General features: G+C 36.5%; 1 protein-coding gene across 1 annotated transcript in view; it reads right to left on the bottom strand.

Moving 5' to 3' along the window:
• Positions 1–17,807, bottom strand: part of GALNTL6 (polypeptide N-acetylgalactosaminyltransferase like 6) — a 461,920-nt gene that overhangs the window by 243,092 nt on the left and 201,021 nt on the right. Inside the window, exon 4 of the mRNA XM_051619401.1 lies at positions 9,099–9,265. Within this exon, the coding sequence (XP_051475361.1) occupies positions 9,099–9,265 (167 nt within the window). The remainder of the gene's footprint in view (positions 1–9,098; positions 9,266–17,807) is intronic.

The following is a 17,807-nucleotide window of genomic DNA, read 5'->3' as shown; positions in this document are numbered from 1 at the left end:
TAATTGTTCAAGTCTCCTGTCAAGTTGTTTAACATATCACTGCAAGATATTAATGCTTTTGAGTGGAAAGTAAACAGTCAATGTTAGAAAAGCCAGTGTAGAAACCAATGTCTACTCCAGTTAAGTTTTCTTTCTATGATCCTATGACATCCTATTTATGAGATCAAATTTGAGTATTCCACATGAAGAATTTTAAAATAATTTAATTTCAGCCATAATGCAATTTAACCTTAAAGAAATACGTATAAAAGACGCACAGTAGAAAATAAAGAAAAAGAACACAAAACTTGAATGCATTTAATTTACTACAAGAATAAATATGCTCCTAGTACTTCAAGATTACTTAAGAATGCATGTAGTGATGTATTTCAGAATCTACTTCAGCTGTCTCATTAATGACACTCCATATGAGAACAGCATAAATATTTTTACAGTTGACCAACAACTTGGAGGACAACTGACCAACAGAGGACCATCTTTCTAAGTACAGGCTGCCCATTGCTACCACCTTGTTTCTGTCTTAAAAATTCTTTGCATGTTCACATGAGAAAGGGATGCAACTACCTACAGACATCAGCACAATGCTCACCCGGCAAGCACAAGCATTTCATAGGGTGGGCAAGCCAAGAAAGACTGACCAATACACAGAGCTTGTGAAAACACAACCTTCCTATTCTGACTCCACAAGTACTAACAACTGAACTCAGATCTATTATAACCAATTCCAGGAATTTGTTTGTTTTCATATTAATGTTTACAGCTGAGTTGTAGTTGAGTTGCCTGAACACAGGCAGCACTAGGATGTGGCAGTACTCCTAACTTTCTCCCACAGCAGCCACATTCTTAATCAATTCCATCTAGGTGAAGTGTACAGGTTCAACTACTGGAAGTTTTTCTTTCATGCTAGCAAATAAAAAGCTTTTTGAGATGGGCTGCAGATGCCTTCAAGATGACCATTATTCCTTCTAAGCTGAACTCTCTTCAAGGTCCTCCCATTGGTAAAGCCATCCTACCAAATCAGAATGCCTTCACCGTAACAAAATTGCTATTTGCAAGGTTCAACAGTGAGTTTAAGGTAAAAGCCTGTACTCTGTAATTTCAGAATAAAAACCCCAGAACAGAAATCATAACATTAAAGAAACAAAATTGAGAATGGGCAGTGAAGAACAGAAAACTTGGTATTATTGATTCAAATCACGCTCAGGTATCTTTGAAATGGTACTTGTTAAACTAACAGTACTTTATTTCAAGCAGAAACAAGTCCATGTTTAATAAAATTCAAATAACACCTGTGTGAATCCATCATAGAGGAAATGAAAGAGACATTTTATAGCTTGATACCCCAAGTATAAAAACCTAAATCCTGTGTTTAGTTAGATCTTTAGTAAATTAAGCAGGAGGGATGCCACCACAAATTCCTTACAGAGTAGAAAACATGTGTATTTACCCTTGTATAATTACTTGACTGCAGCAGTAGGTTTCCCAGCTGGTAAGGCTATGTGTTTCAGGTATAACGATACAGCTATGAACCTAATAGGTATGTGGATTCACACTTTCTTAAACATCAAGTCTGTGAGTTACATCTAATACTGCAAATACCTGCCAACATCATGGTTAATGATAGCACATTTAACTTGACAAGATTTTTCAAGCTAGCAATGTTAGCTCTCTCAAGCTTACATCTTTCAGATACACAGGGTGTCAGCATCAACATTTAGAATAACTTTTGGATGGTAACAATTCACTTGCAAGTCCTCTTGCCAAGACATTGTGTCTACTGCAAGAATCATACTGTAATTGATGGTAAAAAGGCTACTTGGTGACCTTAACAGCTCATTAATCCTTCTCAGGTTAAGAAGCAAAAAACTAGGATAGTATAAAAGACACAGTAATCACCCCTGTGCTCAGCAGTCTCCTTTCTGTCAATGATACACTACAAGGACAGATACTTCAAGGAGAAAAGAACGATAAATACTGAGAGTGCTCTTCTGCAGCAAGACAAAAGTGCCTCCAGTACCTGGAGGGGGCCTACAGGAAAGCTGGGGAGGACTTCTTATCCATACTGATATAAGAATGCTTTTCACTACAAACTTCTCTGGCAGAGCTGTATTTTGAGTAAACCTAGGAAAGGGTGAAAGGCCAGTGGGGAGAGAAAGGTAAGTAAGGAATAATTTAAGTCCACACACTCATCATTCCTATTAAAAAAGATTCCCTTAACCTACTGTTATTGTATGACCGTTTCAAATAGTTCAGAAATTAATCACATACCAAGCCTCATCCAAGGATTTTCAATAACTTTTTTTTCCTATTACCTGACATTTATTTTTATTAACAATAGCCAGCAGTTTGCTTCAGAATGTTTTAACACCACACTCAGATTTTGGTGTTGGAATAGGAATAACACAGGCTGTCTCTCAAAGTTCTTGCCAATGTGATACACAAAATCCAGTGATGAAAAAGATAATGAAATTCCTCACGACTTCTATTGACTTCTATTGGAGTAACCGTGCTTCAAATTCAAGGTTCATCCCTTAGTTTCATTCTTTCTCAGCTGTTCCAAAATGAAGCAGATCTCTCGTCTGTACCAAATGAACACTGTTCTCCAGAGGACTGCTTCATATTAAAGTCAGTTTGACTTAGTGTGATGGTGTAAACAGTGATGTGCACATACTGCAGCACTATGAAATTGTTTTCATCTGTAAAGTTAAAGAGAAGTAGCCTTAATTTTTCAACTGAATTAGTTCAGTTAAGTTCCAAGTCAAGGCGATAGATTTTTGTGCACCTTTTTAGCTCTCAACACTGTTATGGTGTATCCTACCATGAATAGCTGGTGATTCCTGAAGTTTTCCTTATCACTTAAGCTTCCAAGCTGAGAACATCTTGCATAGGTAGCAGAAAAGTGCATCGTAACAGCTCTCATACGATATTTTCTGTGGTGCAACACAATGCCAGAAAGACAGTTAAGCTAGCATCAGTTCCAAAAGCAGTCTAGTCTCATAAGCACAGTGTTTCTTCCCAGATCCTTAACTTTACTTAGCAGCAGTTGGGCTTCTGTAACTTCTCTTGGAACACCTATTTTGATCATAGTAATGCCTATAGAAGCAGGGATGCTCATGTTTCAGTCTCTCCTCACATTCTTTATTTTATTCCCTTTCTGCCACAGAGGGGTATTCTAACAAAAATCCAATGCTCTATATCCTGTATCATCACAGCATGGAGAACAATAATACAGTCAAAACAAAACCCTTCACCATCAAACAAAAACACAGTGATTTGTCACAAAATATTGCCATAAAATTACCTGCATAGATTTTTCTATGTTTATAAAAGCTTGTTTCTCAGCTTTCTAAGGAGCCATAACACAGTCAAGCAGCTGTTAACTTGCCATCAAGAACAACCATGGTCCTCAGTTCCTCTATTTGCCACTACTCTTACCTCCCCACATACCACTGAAGGCACCGAAGGCTTCTCTCCAACTTCTAGTATGATCTTGTTCAGGTTCTGACTTTCGTTCCTATCGACACTTTATTTATACCCTTTCAGTTGAAAGGGAAGGCATGCAACAGAATATTTTCCTGGCTGCAACCACTTTGGCCATACACACCATAAAGAGGAAATTCCAGACACCCTCTCATTAACAGTTAACAATGCCCCATTCTTTGTCCTGCTGTATCTCAGGAAGAGCACTCATGAGCTCTGTCCATGTGCTCCTTTGGATGTGTTCAGCATGGATGTTAGAAGTGTTCTGTTTAGCGCCCCAACCCCCACCAGTACACTTTTTTGATGATAAGGGAGGTTAGTTTCCAGGGATAGGCAGACACATGAGTTAAAAAAATAATATAGTCTGTGACATAAAAAGGAGGAGAATTATTGGTATCTATGAAAAACAAGTAACTTGGAGAACTCTAAGGAGCTCAGCTTAAAGGAAAAGTTATTGAGCAATCATATACCATCTTGAAAAACAGGCTCCTAAACTTAAGGAAAGGGGCAGACTTAAAAGCATTTTCTTTAGTAGATGTTGCCTTTCACAATAACATCCTCCTTTGATTATTGTTATTTTTTTAAATGTATATTTTGACAATGACAATTTTTGGAAAAGTGAGCTTTCACCCTATCAGAGAACTGCAGTCAATAGCAGGTTTCTTATGACAAAACAGTCTTTCATACAATGCAACCTTCACTTTCATCAGAAAAGTTGTATCCAGCCAGGACCTGAAACCCAGAATCCATAAATTGGAATCACAAGTGATATGTTACATAAACTGGCTGTCTGGAGTAAAATACAGGGAATTTCATCTTCATGCAAGAGAGCATGTATTTCTGAGCGAGAAATTGTGCAGTCTGATACTCTGATAGAGCTGCTTTCCTCTTAGCACAAATTCCCTTAACTGACAGTTATTGTATGGTATCATCAATATAATGTACAGAACTACAGGTAAAAATACTAAATTTGAATAAAAAATTGCAATAAATAATAATCAGACAACCTCTACATGGCCAAAAAGGGTTTATCAGACTATCAGAGTAACTGGGCCATAGATCAGATCTTCCTCCTTGTGCAAATTTGATCAATTTTTTGATAACTACAAACCTTCCCAATAATCATCTCCTCTAATAAATGCATTGTTGGCTGCAGCGCTGTTTATTTTCTTGTAATGTATGTTAAATCAGTTAGAGAACTATGGAGTAAAAATGCTTGGTAAGTTAATTTTACATGCCTAGACACATGCTATCTTAGTAGCACTTCACAGGCCTGACTATGCTAATAAAGTCATTAAAACACAAAGAGAATAAAGCTTCATGTACAAACCTATCATGTGTTGGCAACCTACGTGATTTGTTTAACTAATTAGTGATGGAAATCTATGTTGCCCCAAAGTTTTAAAACATTTAATTAGAATGTTTTGTATTCCTTTGTAATTGCAAGCGGTTCCATAACAGAACCAATGAAAACTTGCTTGCTTTTTAATTTTTGTCCTTTCTTCCAAAACAGTTGCCCACATTCTGCTTTTTGCCATGTTTTCAGAGATCTGTCTGCCAACAGCCTGTAACTTCAGAGCAAATTCTAACAACAATAAATACCCCATCCCTCAAAGTAAACCCACAAACCTCCCCCTCCTCCCATTTCAAAACTCCCTCAAACACACACACACAAAAAGAAAAAATCTCTCCCAGAAAAAGAAAGCTGCTTTCCACAAGGCTTCTTTTCCCAGAAACCAGACTCAAAATATCAGAGGTATACACAAAACCATTGCAGAGATAACTGACACAGAGGTATGTTGGTACCTCCAAAATAAAAGTATTAATTTATCATGGCATGTGACACTGAAATGGATAGGTCTTTGATTTATATGCACTTTGGAATACAGGGCTTGAAAGAATGAAATATGGGAATACTTTGCAACCCAAAAATCCATTACAAAGTCAGAAATATTCTGCATACTTTAGTATGTAAAGGCATGTATATCATTACATGTTTGTGAAAAAGCTACATTACTTGTGAAAAGCTAAATTACCTGGAACTGAGTCATAAGAATTCAGTGTCTGTCCCTAGTGAAGAGCTGACTGCTAAATCAGCTGGAAAGAGTAAAAGCATTCTTAAATTTAAGTGTCTGCTAGCACACAGCATAGTCTGCTCCCTCCCTCCTCAATAGCTTTCCAAAGCAAACTAAATAGAAGTCAAATATTTGCCTCATTTTTAGAGAGCTTGTTAAATGACAACATATTTACTTTATGCATGGAACAGTTTCTAGGAACTCTAGATTCAGTTCCCTTTCATCTTGCCAGTACACCACCATTTGGCCATTTAAGATTACATAAGTGTAAATGATTTAAATAAACATTCCTTTTGTTGAACCACGAGTTGGAAACAATTCCACTAATTCAATCAATTTTCTGTCACATATTCCTTCATACTTTTAAGTATATAAATGCTCTAAAAAACATATAATTACCTTCTGACTATCACAGATTTATTTTTATATTGATGCAGTTTTTAAATATTGATTTTGTTCATGACCAAAACCTGCTCTTCGAAATTTCATAACATTTGCTTACCCTCCCCCTTCTTAATACCAAGTCTCTACTCTGCATCATGTTGATATTTAAAAAGGTGCTGCTGTCCTTTCACTTTTATAACATCTAAATGTCATAATTTATCATTAATATTAACATGAACTATTTAAAGTTTTTTGCTTTGATCACAACTGCTGAAGAAGTGAATATGATTAAAATGAAGGCACACAAGCAATTTTGCAGATAAACCAGCCAACTGCTGGTACCTGGAATACTTTATGTGCATTTCAGTATTTATATCTGCATGAGTTAAGAAAACTAAAAGCTCCAGCATTCTTATCCCTCTTTCACACCCCTGTCAAGTTCCTACTTTTTGTCATCTACTCTGTCTCTAACAGGAACTGGCTTTTTGTAACAACTTCTTAGACTTTTGGAAAAAAAAGAATAGTTTGATTAATAGAACACCTTAGAGAAAAGCATTTGCCATTTAATAAATACTTTTTAAATAACAGTATTATTGAAAGATCCCATTCTCACTATCCCATTCTCAACTATCTACAAAAGACGTTTAAGTTCCTAATAGAAAACTCCATAATAAACACTTGTGGAACAAGTACAGCACACATAATACCACTTAAATAGTATATAACTGATCTCACAAAAGAAAGTAATAACCATTTTCCAGCATTTTTTGACATTTGAAGCTGCATGAAGAAACTATAAAATGGGAAAAAAAGGTTACAGATTTACCACCAATCACTATATTGCTTCAACACGGCAGTAAACTTTGCTCACAACAATTCTATCAGTTTTGACAACAACTGAATACACATTTAATTTTTTACCTAATCTGCCTTCAGTGCCTCTCACACTGCTTTACTGCTCTCATCAGTCTAGGAAAAAGGAACTAAAGGGTGATGGACTAATATCAGCAAACTAAGTATGTATATAATCACTTAAAAAAAGATTATTTTATGAACTGGGAGGGGGGTAGATATCAGTCACCATTTTTTCAACATAAAATAACCCAACCATATTACGTGTGGCCACTTAATGAAAAAGAACAAAGGACATGAAAAAACATGATATAAGCTCATTAAGTATAGTTTAGAGGATCACAAATACAAGAATTAAACCCGATTCAGATGCACCAACATGATTCACCTACCTTGAAATTCAATGTTACTGTATTCAGAGTACAGATGTCAGCACACTTTTTTTGTGTGTTTGCTCTACTCAGAGCATATAGTACCAAATATGCTCAAGTTCAACATTTGCCACCCTTCAAAAACACATTTCTAATCTTTATTTTAGTAATACCAAAAAAACAGGTAAGTAAATCTTCCTAATGGTACAACAGTTCTATACAGCTCCGTACAAGTATTTTTAATAGGTTTCTTTCAGATTTTCAGACACTTATGTTAAGCATTTCCATGCTATGTGAACCACTTCTTCCAGCTGAAAAATGTTCCACTGAAAAGTTAGATAGGATTATATAACTGGAAATTAAGATGATTCAGGAATTTTTAATAGCGTTATAGGAATTAAGAAGTAATCAATATTACAGACAATATTTACTCCCAAATTACTTTGAGCCAACAGCAGAAACTAAGCTAGGGCAGGCAAGAAAGAGCAACAGAAGTTACAATATCCTGTTTACTGGCACTAATTCTTCTTCTAATGACTGGGAAGTAGATTAGCTTTCTAAAACATTAACACATTTAGAAGTATATCAATAATAGTCAGTATGATCTTTGTTAAAAAATGCTACAGTATCACAATATTGAGCAAGCATAGCCTCAGGAGCTGCTCTCTCTCACAAGTAGCATTTTTACTTGTCAGACACCTCATAAAGCCAACTTACAGACTTCCCCCTAAGTTGTTTATTACTTGGAAATTATTAGCCTGCAGAAAAAACTGTTGTGCTACTTTAAACTTCTTGTTTTAGAAACTTTCACCCGTGGTCTAGATTTTATCAACATAGAATAGCCAGAACTGTACTCACTTTACAATTTCACTTAAATCACATTACAGGTAGAGAGGCAGTTCATCAAAAGACATAGTGCAACTAAACCAGCAGATATGAGGAGGTATGATAGATGTGTGCAGCATCTAACCCCTGAAATATCAAGTTAAAAATCTTACAAGAATGATTCCACTGCAGCACTCTACTAATATTCCAATCATTCACCCCAGAGCTTCTCAAAATAGCAGGTCAGAAGTCTGCTTCTGTAAATTTCTTAGCTGAGACAAAGGTTTTATCTGAAACATTAGCAAAGAGCACAGTTCTCTCCTTCGCTGTCTATCAATCTACTCAGAACAAGGCTCGCCCATACACTAGCAACTGATGTTTCAACAGAAATAACCAAAAATGCTCTCAAGAAAAGTCAACGTTCTTCATATTTCAAGTCCTAAATGAGGTACCAAAATTTGAAAGAAAAACTATTTCCCAGTCCCTTATAAATGATACGGACAAATTTTATCTACGAGAAGGTACATTTTATTAAAGAAACTTAGAGCTTTCATTTATTGTGTTGCATTTGAGAAGCAATCATGTCAAAGGTCAGTAAATGGTTGCAGTTCTCTTAATTTTACTACACATAGATGATGTAAGCTTTGATTAACTATTCTAAAGTAGTTTTTCACATTGCACTTAAACATGTCTCATTTTTCTGTATGGCTAGTTTTTAACAGTATTCGGAGCTATCTAATGCAATAAAATTCCAGGATTAAAAATCTAATGAGTTGTGTCCAAAATGCTCTAAGTTAACATATTTTCTGAGTAAAAGTGAAGCCAAGGAAAAGAAGTTGAAACACCAAAATGTGCAGTATTTCAGAAATAATATTTTCAAAACACGATGTCAATGAAGGCAAATGAACAGCTTACAGACTCTTCCCTTTGATGTGAATTTCAGTACTAACGCAAAGTAAAACACAAGCCATTTCTACACCTTTGTACCAGGTAACAACCAAGCAAGCTGTCCAGTGGGTACGATCTCCTCACTTTTCTTTAGTTTCCACATAGATCATACTGCATTATAAATTTCAAGTTAAAAAAAAATAATAAATCAGTTGGGTCTTACCTCTGTCACTGAAGTCATCCACAAGAATGATTTCTGCTATCAGGCTGTCTGGAGTGCGGTTGATAATACTGTGTATTGTTCGCAAGAGTGAAGTCCAGCCTTCATTATGAAATGGGATAATTATGCTAGTATTTGGTAACTTTTCCAAGTACACCTTGTGCTTACAGCTGAAGAGAGAAGAAAATAATTGTGTAAGCATACTGAAAAGTCTGAGTTGGCAAACACTGCTGTCCATTTGGGCTATTCAATGGTCATGGTTTCTGGCAGAAATTTCAACAGCGTAATCAAGCAGTACTTCCATGTGACAATAACTAGTTCATTTAAAATATTTATATTGCTTACACCATACAATAAATCTGAACAACAACATTTAAATACATGAGCTGGAATTAAATTATTTTCCTTCACTGGAAACTTTTTTCTGCAAAATTATAGAGAATGTATATTCTACAACATTATTCTCAAAAAACAAAACCTCTTACCAGAAAGAATTCTGAAATATAATATGAAGGAAAATAAAATCAGAAATTATCTTTTTTTTGTCCATAGCAGACAAAATTCCTAAAAGCACTTTATTGTACCAAGACACAAACTCCAGAAAACAATTCAGTATTATCCTGGCTGACATGTGCTCACAGTATGCAAAATAAAATCCACAAGTACAACTCCAGCTTCACATCTAGATATCCAAAACGATTGCTGCTATTAAATACATTTGGGCAAAACCTCTTTCTTTTTAGAAAATGGCCTTGCAATTCAGTTTCTCCTAATAGCTGAGAAAATTTCATTAATGATGTTCATGTTACTGAAACTGATGGGATCTCATATTTCTTGTTTTATTGAAAAAGCGGGTAAAGGGACACATTCCTCTCTTGTTAACATGGTATGGCATTTTCAGCTTTGGGGACAAAGTAACTGAATAAATTTCTCACTCTCCAAGACAAAGTCACACCCTTATAAAGGTATCCCTAAAAGCAGAAACATGCCAGTTTTGGAATAAACAAACAAAAGAAAAAAAAAAAAAAAAAAGGAAAAAAGCTTCGACCTGGCACTTCTAGGTATAAAAAAAGTACAGACACCCTTGCTGCTTTTCAGAAATAACAACTATGCAGTTCAAATACTGCTGTAGGTTATAATGTTGATTTACATATATTTGCAGCTTGGTTTGCACTTCCACTTTATAAATGTCACTTAGAAATCAATATTTACCAATTTATTGTAAAGCTACCAGGCTGAAGTGTTTCAAAGAAATAATAAAAACTCATAGTTGCTACAGCTGTACTTGCAAAATATTAACAGTTCTGTAGTTGTGAATAAACAATCAAGGTTTTCTATGCTTTCATAAAAAAAAAACCAAAAAACTTCTATTTCAGACATTTCTTCATAAAACATTTTAATAAGGAACTTGTTGATTTAACATGTATGCACATTGGAAAAAGGACAATTGCTTTGCAAGAATGTGAAGTTCTGGAGAAAAAATAAGTAGATATTACCCAGTGACAGAAAAGACTAAATATATATTCTAGCATTTTGAGAGGGGAAAAAAAAAATCCACTCCAGCAATAGAATTAAGTAAAAATTATTCTTCTGATGTGTAGAAAGTAGTACAACAAAGGAGGCCTATTATTCATACGTAGCTGTTACAGCTGGCAAATTAATCACCCACTAAAACCACCACCTATTGTTACCAGCTGTTTGCTGACATTGATGCTTCCTGGACTACAATAAATGCAACTCCTCTACATGCATGTAATTCCTATCCTATTCCTGAAAGCAAGATTTTTCCTTTAGCATTTAGTCCCAGTAAGCATGATTTTAACCTAGTCAGCTCTCCAGTGCCATAAAACTACCAGCCAACAAGCAAAACCAAGCAAAATAACCCCATATGTCAGATTACAACTTCTAAAGGGTAAGGGGAAAAAAAATACCCCAAACACCTAAATATACCAGAATGCCTTTTCTTTTTAAAAATGTTGCCCCCCATGTATCACAGCATACCCTTTGAAAATAGGTTGTACTAAAATTTGTGTACTCACGTCATCATTATTGTAACCTCAAGCATACAGAGATGGGGAAGGTCACTGGATTTGGATATTCTCATAGATGGTGTTGCAGTCCAAACCCAGTTTAGGTCGAAGCTGCCTTATCTCAGGGCACAATCGCCCTGTTTATTAGGATTTTCTGACACCAAATGATATATTCAGGATAGCCTTCTTAATTATTTCAGTGGGTCCGTCTCTGGCTTGGGGCCAGCTTGCTTCCACCGGATATAGAACCGATTGATAAAGCTCCTCTCAGAAGCACACACACAGATTACGTGTTTAAAATAACATTTTACTGTAAAAGTTTTCAAAGTGTGTGTGTGGGGAAAACTAGATATATAAACGTACCCAGTCAGTAAAGAGAAAGAAAAAAGAAGACTATTAGAGTTTGGGGTACAGCAAGAACCCAAAGCCTTTCCCATATAAGGGTCGATGAGGTGCGTGTGTGTAATGGGCCAATGACACACCCGGGGGGAGAAGGCATTAGAGGTGAAAGGTCTGAGTAGTGATTTTGTGCTCACGTCCTCCTGGAGCCGGGGGCGTGAGGCGAGTTGTGGCAGCGGTGGCAGATCCAGCATAAGCAGCACCAGTGGCAGGGACAGCAGGGGCAGCAAGGCTGCAGCAGATGCCTAAATGCAGTGGTGGCCTACTTGCTTTTCTTCAGCAAGTTAAGTTTGGCTCATTTTTAGCCCCTTGCTCTGACATGACACTAACAGAAGATCACTATGTTTTAGAAGGCGTAACACAGAAATCCCTTTTATTTGAATTTCTGTGCAGCATTATCTGTAGCAGAGTATAGCTGACTGTGCTGTGACGGGCTGCCATAATGCTCAGTAGAGGTCAGTGAATTGCAATAAAGATGCAGTTAGACATCACTGCCGAGATACTGGATTTACTGAAAGAACAGTCATACATGCATACAGCACTCATTCCAAGTCCATCATTGGGGTTCTTTTTATCCTGCATTTTAGATGTGGTGCCAAATACTTTGGCTGCAGGAAGACTACTTGGAGGCACAGACATTGCCTCCTGTGAGCCACTGCTAGTCTTTGAAATAATGATCAGGTGTTTTGGCCTAAACCAAAAAAAAGTTATCATATCACTAGGCCAGAGTGAAGCCCACAGCCATAAATTATTATATTTAAATTTATGAATGGTGTCTACAACATAGAATAAGCCAGTCTACATAGATATGATTAACGTATTAAGCAGAAAATAACAGTTTTTATATGCAACAGAAACTGACATAAATCTTTAAATATTAGATAAGCTATGCATGTCAACTCGTGTGTTTCAACAACAAGAATGTTAAAAACAGAGAAGCATCAGAAACTAGAAAGATTATTTTTTACTATTAACTGCAATAATGTGGCATCAGAATCAAAGGTTTTTAGAAGTGTTCTTTCAAAACTAGTTCATTATAAAGAATTCTGTACTGTATTTGGATAGGTGCTGACACGAAGTTTGGTCACAGCTTCAAACTAACCTTGCTTTATCATTTATTCTAGTACAGAGGTTCTAACGTACATCTTATTATTTCATTTTTTCAGCCACCATGAAGTCATCCTTTCAAGATCACATGCTTTTTGCTCTCACCAAAATAATAACATGATACCAGTGTTTTAAGCATTCCTAGGCAAAATAAATATCCTGATTTCTGTAAGTCTACTGTCTACAATTAATTTGGTTAATAGCTTAATACCCTGTGGAATTAATGTTTTAAAAGCAAGATTGTTGATTCTCCAAAGCAATGAGAAATTATAATTCAGCATGCATTAGTATTTCCTAAAAATGCAATCTTACAAAAAAAATTTAAAGTAGAATCAATACTGAAAAAAAGGTTAGTAGATTAAGACAGAGAGATAGGCAGTTCAGCCAGTTTCAGTCAAGGAAAGATTTGCTCCCAGATCTAACTCAACATAGAAAATATAGCTGATATCAGTCATCATTAGTTTGTGCTGGTTTTTTTATTATTAAATCATAGTGCAACTGATTACAGTGTAGAGTGTTAGTATCACATCATATTCTAATTAAGGAATTAAAAAAAAAAAAAAAAACAGAAAAAATGAAAAAAGGACAAAGCTACCAGGGGTTTAAAAATAATTTTCAATACTAAGGTATTATCTGGTATTTTTAATATGTTTCCATCATAAGCAGTTGTTACCCTAATGGTATTTTCATCTAGATTAGCTTTTAAAATAAATAATGAACATTTTGTAGTAACTAGATTTATTTGTAAGGTAAATGAAGATAAGACTAGTGATTTGATTCAGATAATTCTCTTCCATGTATGTTGTAAAATGGCTTGTTTGAATGACATGTATATTATTATAAACTTACACAAAGTCGCAGAAGAAAAATCTTCCCATTATATTTGACCATTTTTCCTATGGATTGAGGGCAGAAAACTAAACTGGTCTACCTGAAATTAATGCAAACTGATTTTTCACTTCAGCTTTCATCACAATAATTTCCATGAAACTGTTCTCAGTACTATGTAGGTATACTTAACATCATGCCCATACCGATAAGAGGATAAATATTTAAGGATGCTGAGAGTGCATTATTTGAGTAATCTTCCACAGTTTTCATTATATTTTTCCTCACTTTCATCCTTACCTCCATACTTGTGTTTACTCAGAGAACCAAACAGCTCAGTAGAATTTTTCATGTTTGAGGTAGCATTCATTCACTTCGCTCAGAAACACATCAAGTCGTACTTGAGATACTGCTCCCTAGATGTTAAATTGCTAGAGTTAGGAAACCTCACACAACCTCTTTCTCAGCTTCCCTTGTTCAGCTACGTGACTAACGTAGCCTTCTCATGGAGCTGTTGCCGCAAGCCCAGAGGAGGGCCACAAAGATGACCAGAGGGCTGGGGCATCACTCCTGTGAAGAAAGGCTGAGAAAGCTGGACTTGTTCAACCTAGAGAAGTCGCCAGGGAGACCACAGTGGCCTTGGAAAACAAGGTCATTGATTTCAGTATTTTGAAATGCCTGAATCAATGTTTGAAGAGGGTAATGTCTACATGATATATTGTATCTACCCCACATACCTAGGACTCATGGCAAGAATACTGTTCAAGGGGAATAATCACCTGATGACTGAAACTAGGAAAGCGCTCCTACTCAGCCTAAGTATTTTCTGCTTTACCTTAATAGAATGCTACAGGTAGGCTTTAATGAAGTGCTATAGATGCTTTCCTAATAATGTATCTTTTCTTGTGATTAAATATCACAGCATACCAGCACTTACTTATGTAACAATGCTGAATAATAGGTTCAGTAGCTAAAGTTATGAGAAGGACAATTTCTTAGCATAAATGTTAATAGTTTTCTGTGAACTTATTATTTAATAAACTTCTAAATCTCAGAATAATTTCTTTGTTAAGTCTGAAAATGATATACAAATATTGTGACAGAAATATACTATCTATGGTTAGGATAGTGGAACCTTCTACTAGCTTTGTATTTGGCATGCTCTTCTTACAGTTTGTTATCGTAGCTGCGCATTTGGCTCCAGAAGTTCAAGGTTTAATCATAAAAACAATACACTGTCACATTCTTTAACTTGCTTTAAAATACTTAATGCTGAATTATTTATTCCTTTGACATAAAGAATTATTCTGCTGGGTTGAAAGAAGAATCCAAAACCAAGTTCCTGAAAGTTGCAGGGAGACTTTTAGAAGGTTAAAAGAATAGTAAGAGGCTCCTCTATTCCTGAAATACTAGACTGCCTGAGGAAGAAAAAAAAAATTGTCACAGAAACAGCTGGAAGCTATTTGCAGCAGGCACTAATAAAGTACAACTTCAAAGGAGAACCACTCATAAAAAAAGAGCAAGTGAAAAGGAGTTACAATTACACTTCTTTGTTATTCACTACTGAGAGTCCTAAGACTATTGCAATTTCATTTTGTAGGTTAGCCTACTCTACCCAGCAGAAATAAAGAATAGCATCCTTTTACTTCAAGGTATAGGGATAGTTCTGTTTAATTCCCTGGTGAGTATATAAGTCAGAAAAAAGCCATAAAACATCATACTAGCTTAAGAAATTATGCAAAACTGCAAAATTTTACAACTCCTCTGTTAACAGAAACATGCAGAAATCTACTACCTCTGTAGAAGATAAAATGAAAGAAAATGGGTTTCTAAAATCATGAGAAAGAAGAGCAGGGCTGGTACCATTTCAGCCACTTTACAGCAAAAGCCAATTCATAAAAGCAGCACTTTGTTTCACCCTGTGGATGTAACAACAATATTTTATGCACATTAAGGGATGCCAATAGCAATGCCTTGGTCAGTTACCAGACCCTGTGCCTTCTAGACACATCAACAACCTTGTAAACTGCCCTTTCTGATAGGTACTAACATAGAAGTTAAATATCTTGCAGACATCCCTTTGCTGCATTTAGGAAGTAAGGTAGCAGCCTACTACAGCAGTTACTGGATCATAAAAGTTAGCCCACCTCCAATTTTCTCCTGTTAAAGGAAGTACCAGAGAAAGTTAGAGCAAAACAAAGATTTTCAACCTTTTTTTCCCCACTGGCTTTGTTAGCTCACACTCTCCTAGCTGAATCACTTTTTCAAATTTGACCTTTTCTTTCCCTTTAATAAAGGAACTACAACACTCATTGGTCTCCCAGTTACTGACAACCCCTCCGCAAAGCTACCAGGAAAAAACACCTTCCAGTGAAGATTTACATAGTAATTGTCTTAACATGTCAAAGTATTCAATTTACAGCAACAAGCTTCAGTCTGTTCTAATCTAGTCTTGTCAACTGAGCCTGATAAAGTAGTGATAACTAGTAATTTCTGTTGCCATTTGACAAGGCTGTAAAATTAGCTTGGGTGTGAGCTGATGGAAGGGAAAATAATCTTTATTTTCTCAGGGGCTTACTGTGCTGGGAAGCAAGCACAGGTGTTACTGGGTATGGGCCTCAATAAATGTCGTAACATTTTTCCTTTCTAGAATGAATAAACCCTCCCCAAAACAATATTGCTATTTTCATGAAAAGAAAACAAACAAAAGACCTAAACAAAAGCTTGTTACTTTATGACAAACTGTGTAATTTTAATCCATCATGGATAATCTCTCCAGCAGCATTACATCTATATCTTCAAAGACATCAGTCAGCGAAATTTGCCTCAATTGCCTCACTTCCTCCCTCAACCAAAAGGTTTCTTTGACCAAGGGAAGATCATAAGAGGGAGACAAGCCTTATGACACAATGCACATTTATGTTAGCAAAGCTTTGTTTTACAAGATAGTGAGGTGTAAAAACATCACCACTCATGGAAAAAAAAAATAATAAATAAAAACCAGTATTAAACAGGCTTTAAGAAACTTATCTACTCATCTGTATGTATCAAACCTAGGCTTAAGAAAATACGCAATTATTTTATGCCTTCTCAAAATCCCTCGTAAGCTTACATCAGAAGACATCTTAGTCCTATCATTACATTTCAGCTTAAATGTTGCACTTTATTACCTACAAATTCCAATATATCAGCAAGTAGCCCAATTTATAATATATACCCATACACAGTCCCCCAAAATACTTTTTTGAGAGAGATTACAGAAATATCAATGTACTCCAATTTATTCACACCAAACACTTATCTAATTGTCTCTCAAAAGTCAGACCTATCTTTACATGCTCAATTAAAAGCCTCTATTTTGAATCTAGGTTAATTTTCCTGGTTTAAGGAAAAGAAACAGGATTATAATCACAGGTTTTTGCCATCTCAAAGTGTGTTTTAAGCATGCTACTTAAACAACAAAATCTTTCAACTACCTTTTAACTTCTGTCTCAGAAATTTTAATTATCCTTTCACCATGTGCGCACACACACAATGGGATGAGGAGGACAAAGCTCATGGGTTGAGACGAAGGACAAGGAGGGTTCTTCAGCAGTTAAGGTCCAGGCAAAACAGACTCAACTTAGGGAAAAAAAATAATTTAATACTAATCAAAAACACACAGGACACAGACAACACACAGAGCAGGGCTTACATACGTTACCCCCACCCCCTCCCTTCTTCCCGGGACCAAATCACTTTGTTCCCGATTTCTCTCCCTCCTTCCCCCCAGCAGTACAGGGGGAGAGGGGATGGGGTTTAGTCAGTTCACAGGCTGGTGGTTCCTGCTGCTCCTTCCTCCTCGGGAAGGACTGTAAAGAACCCTTCTTCCTTCTTCCCCATGGGGTCCCTCCCATGAGAGAGTCCTCCACGAGCCTCTCCTTCATGAGTCCTTCCCATGAGGTCCGGAGCTGCTCCAGCCCGGGCTTCTCACAAAGTCACAGGCTGCTTCAGGAACAAACTCCCCCGACACCAGGGTCTTGCAAAGCTGCCCAGAGTCCACTGGCAGCAAATCCACTGGCCACAAAATCCAAGTCCAGTGGCCAAGTTCACCCCTCCTGGTGCCTTCAGGGAATGTTCCACCACATTCCTGTAAGAGTGCAGGGGGACAGCTGCCATCTCACCATGGGTTGCAGGGAAACTTCTGCTAGGGCATCTTCTTCCTTACTAACCAGCAGCAGCTCTCTGCCTTCCCAGCACAGTTCTTATTTTCTTTAAGTTCACACTCTGCTCAAATCTTACCTGAGTTCTTTTATATGAGCCATTCCTGGGGCCCTATCCCGCCCCCCCACACACACACCCTGCTACC

Source organism: Apus apus, chromosome 4 (assembly GCF_020740795.1).
Source record: "Apus apus isolate bApuApu2 chromosome 4, bApuApu2.pri.cur, whole genome shotgun sequence".
Taxonomy (NCBI): domain Eukaryota; kingdom Metazoa; phylum Chordata; class Aves; order Apodiformes; family Apodidae; genus Apus; species Apus apus.
Note: the sequence above shows the minus strand (reverse complement) of the source record. Positions and strands in the feature narration are given on the sequence as shown.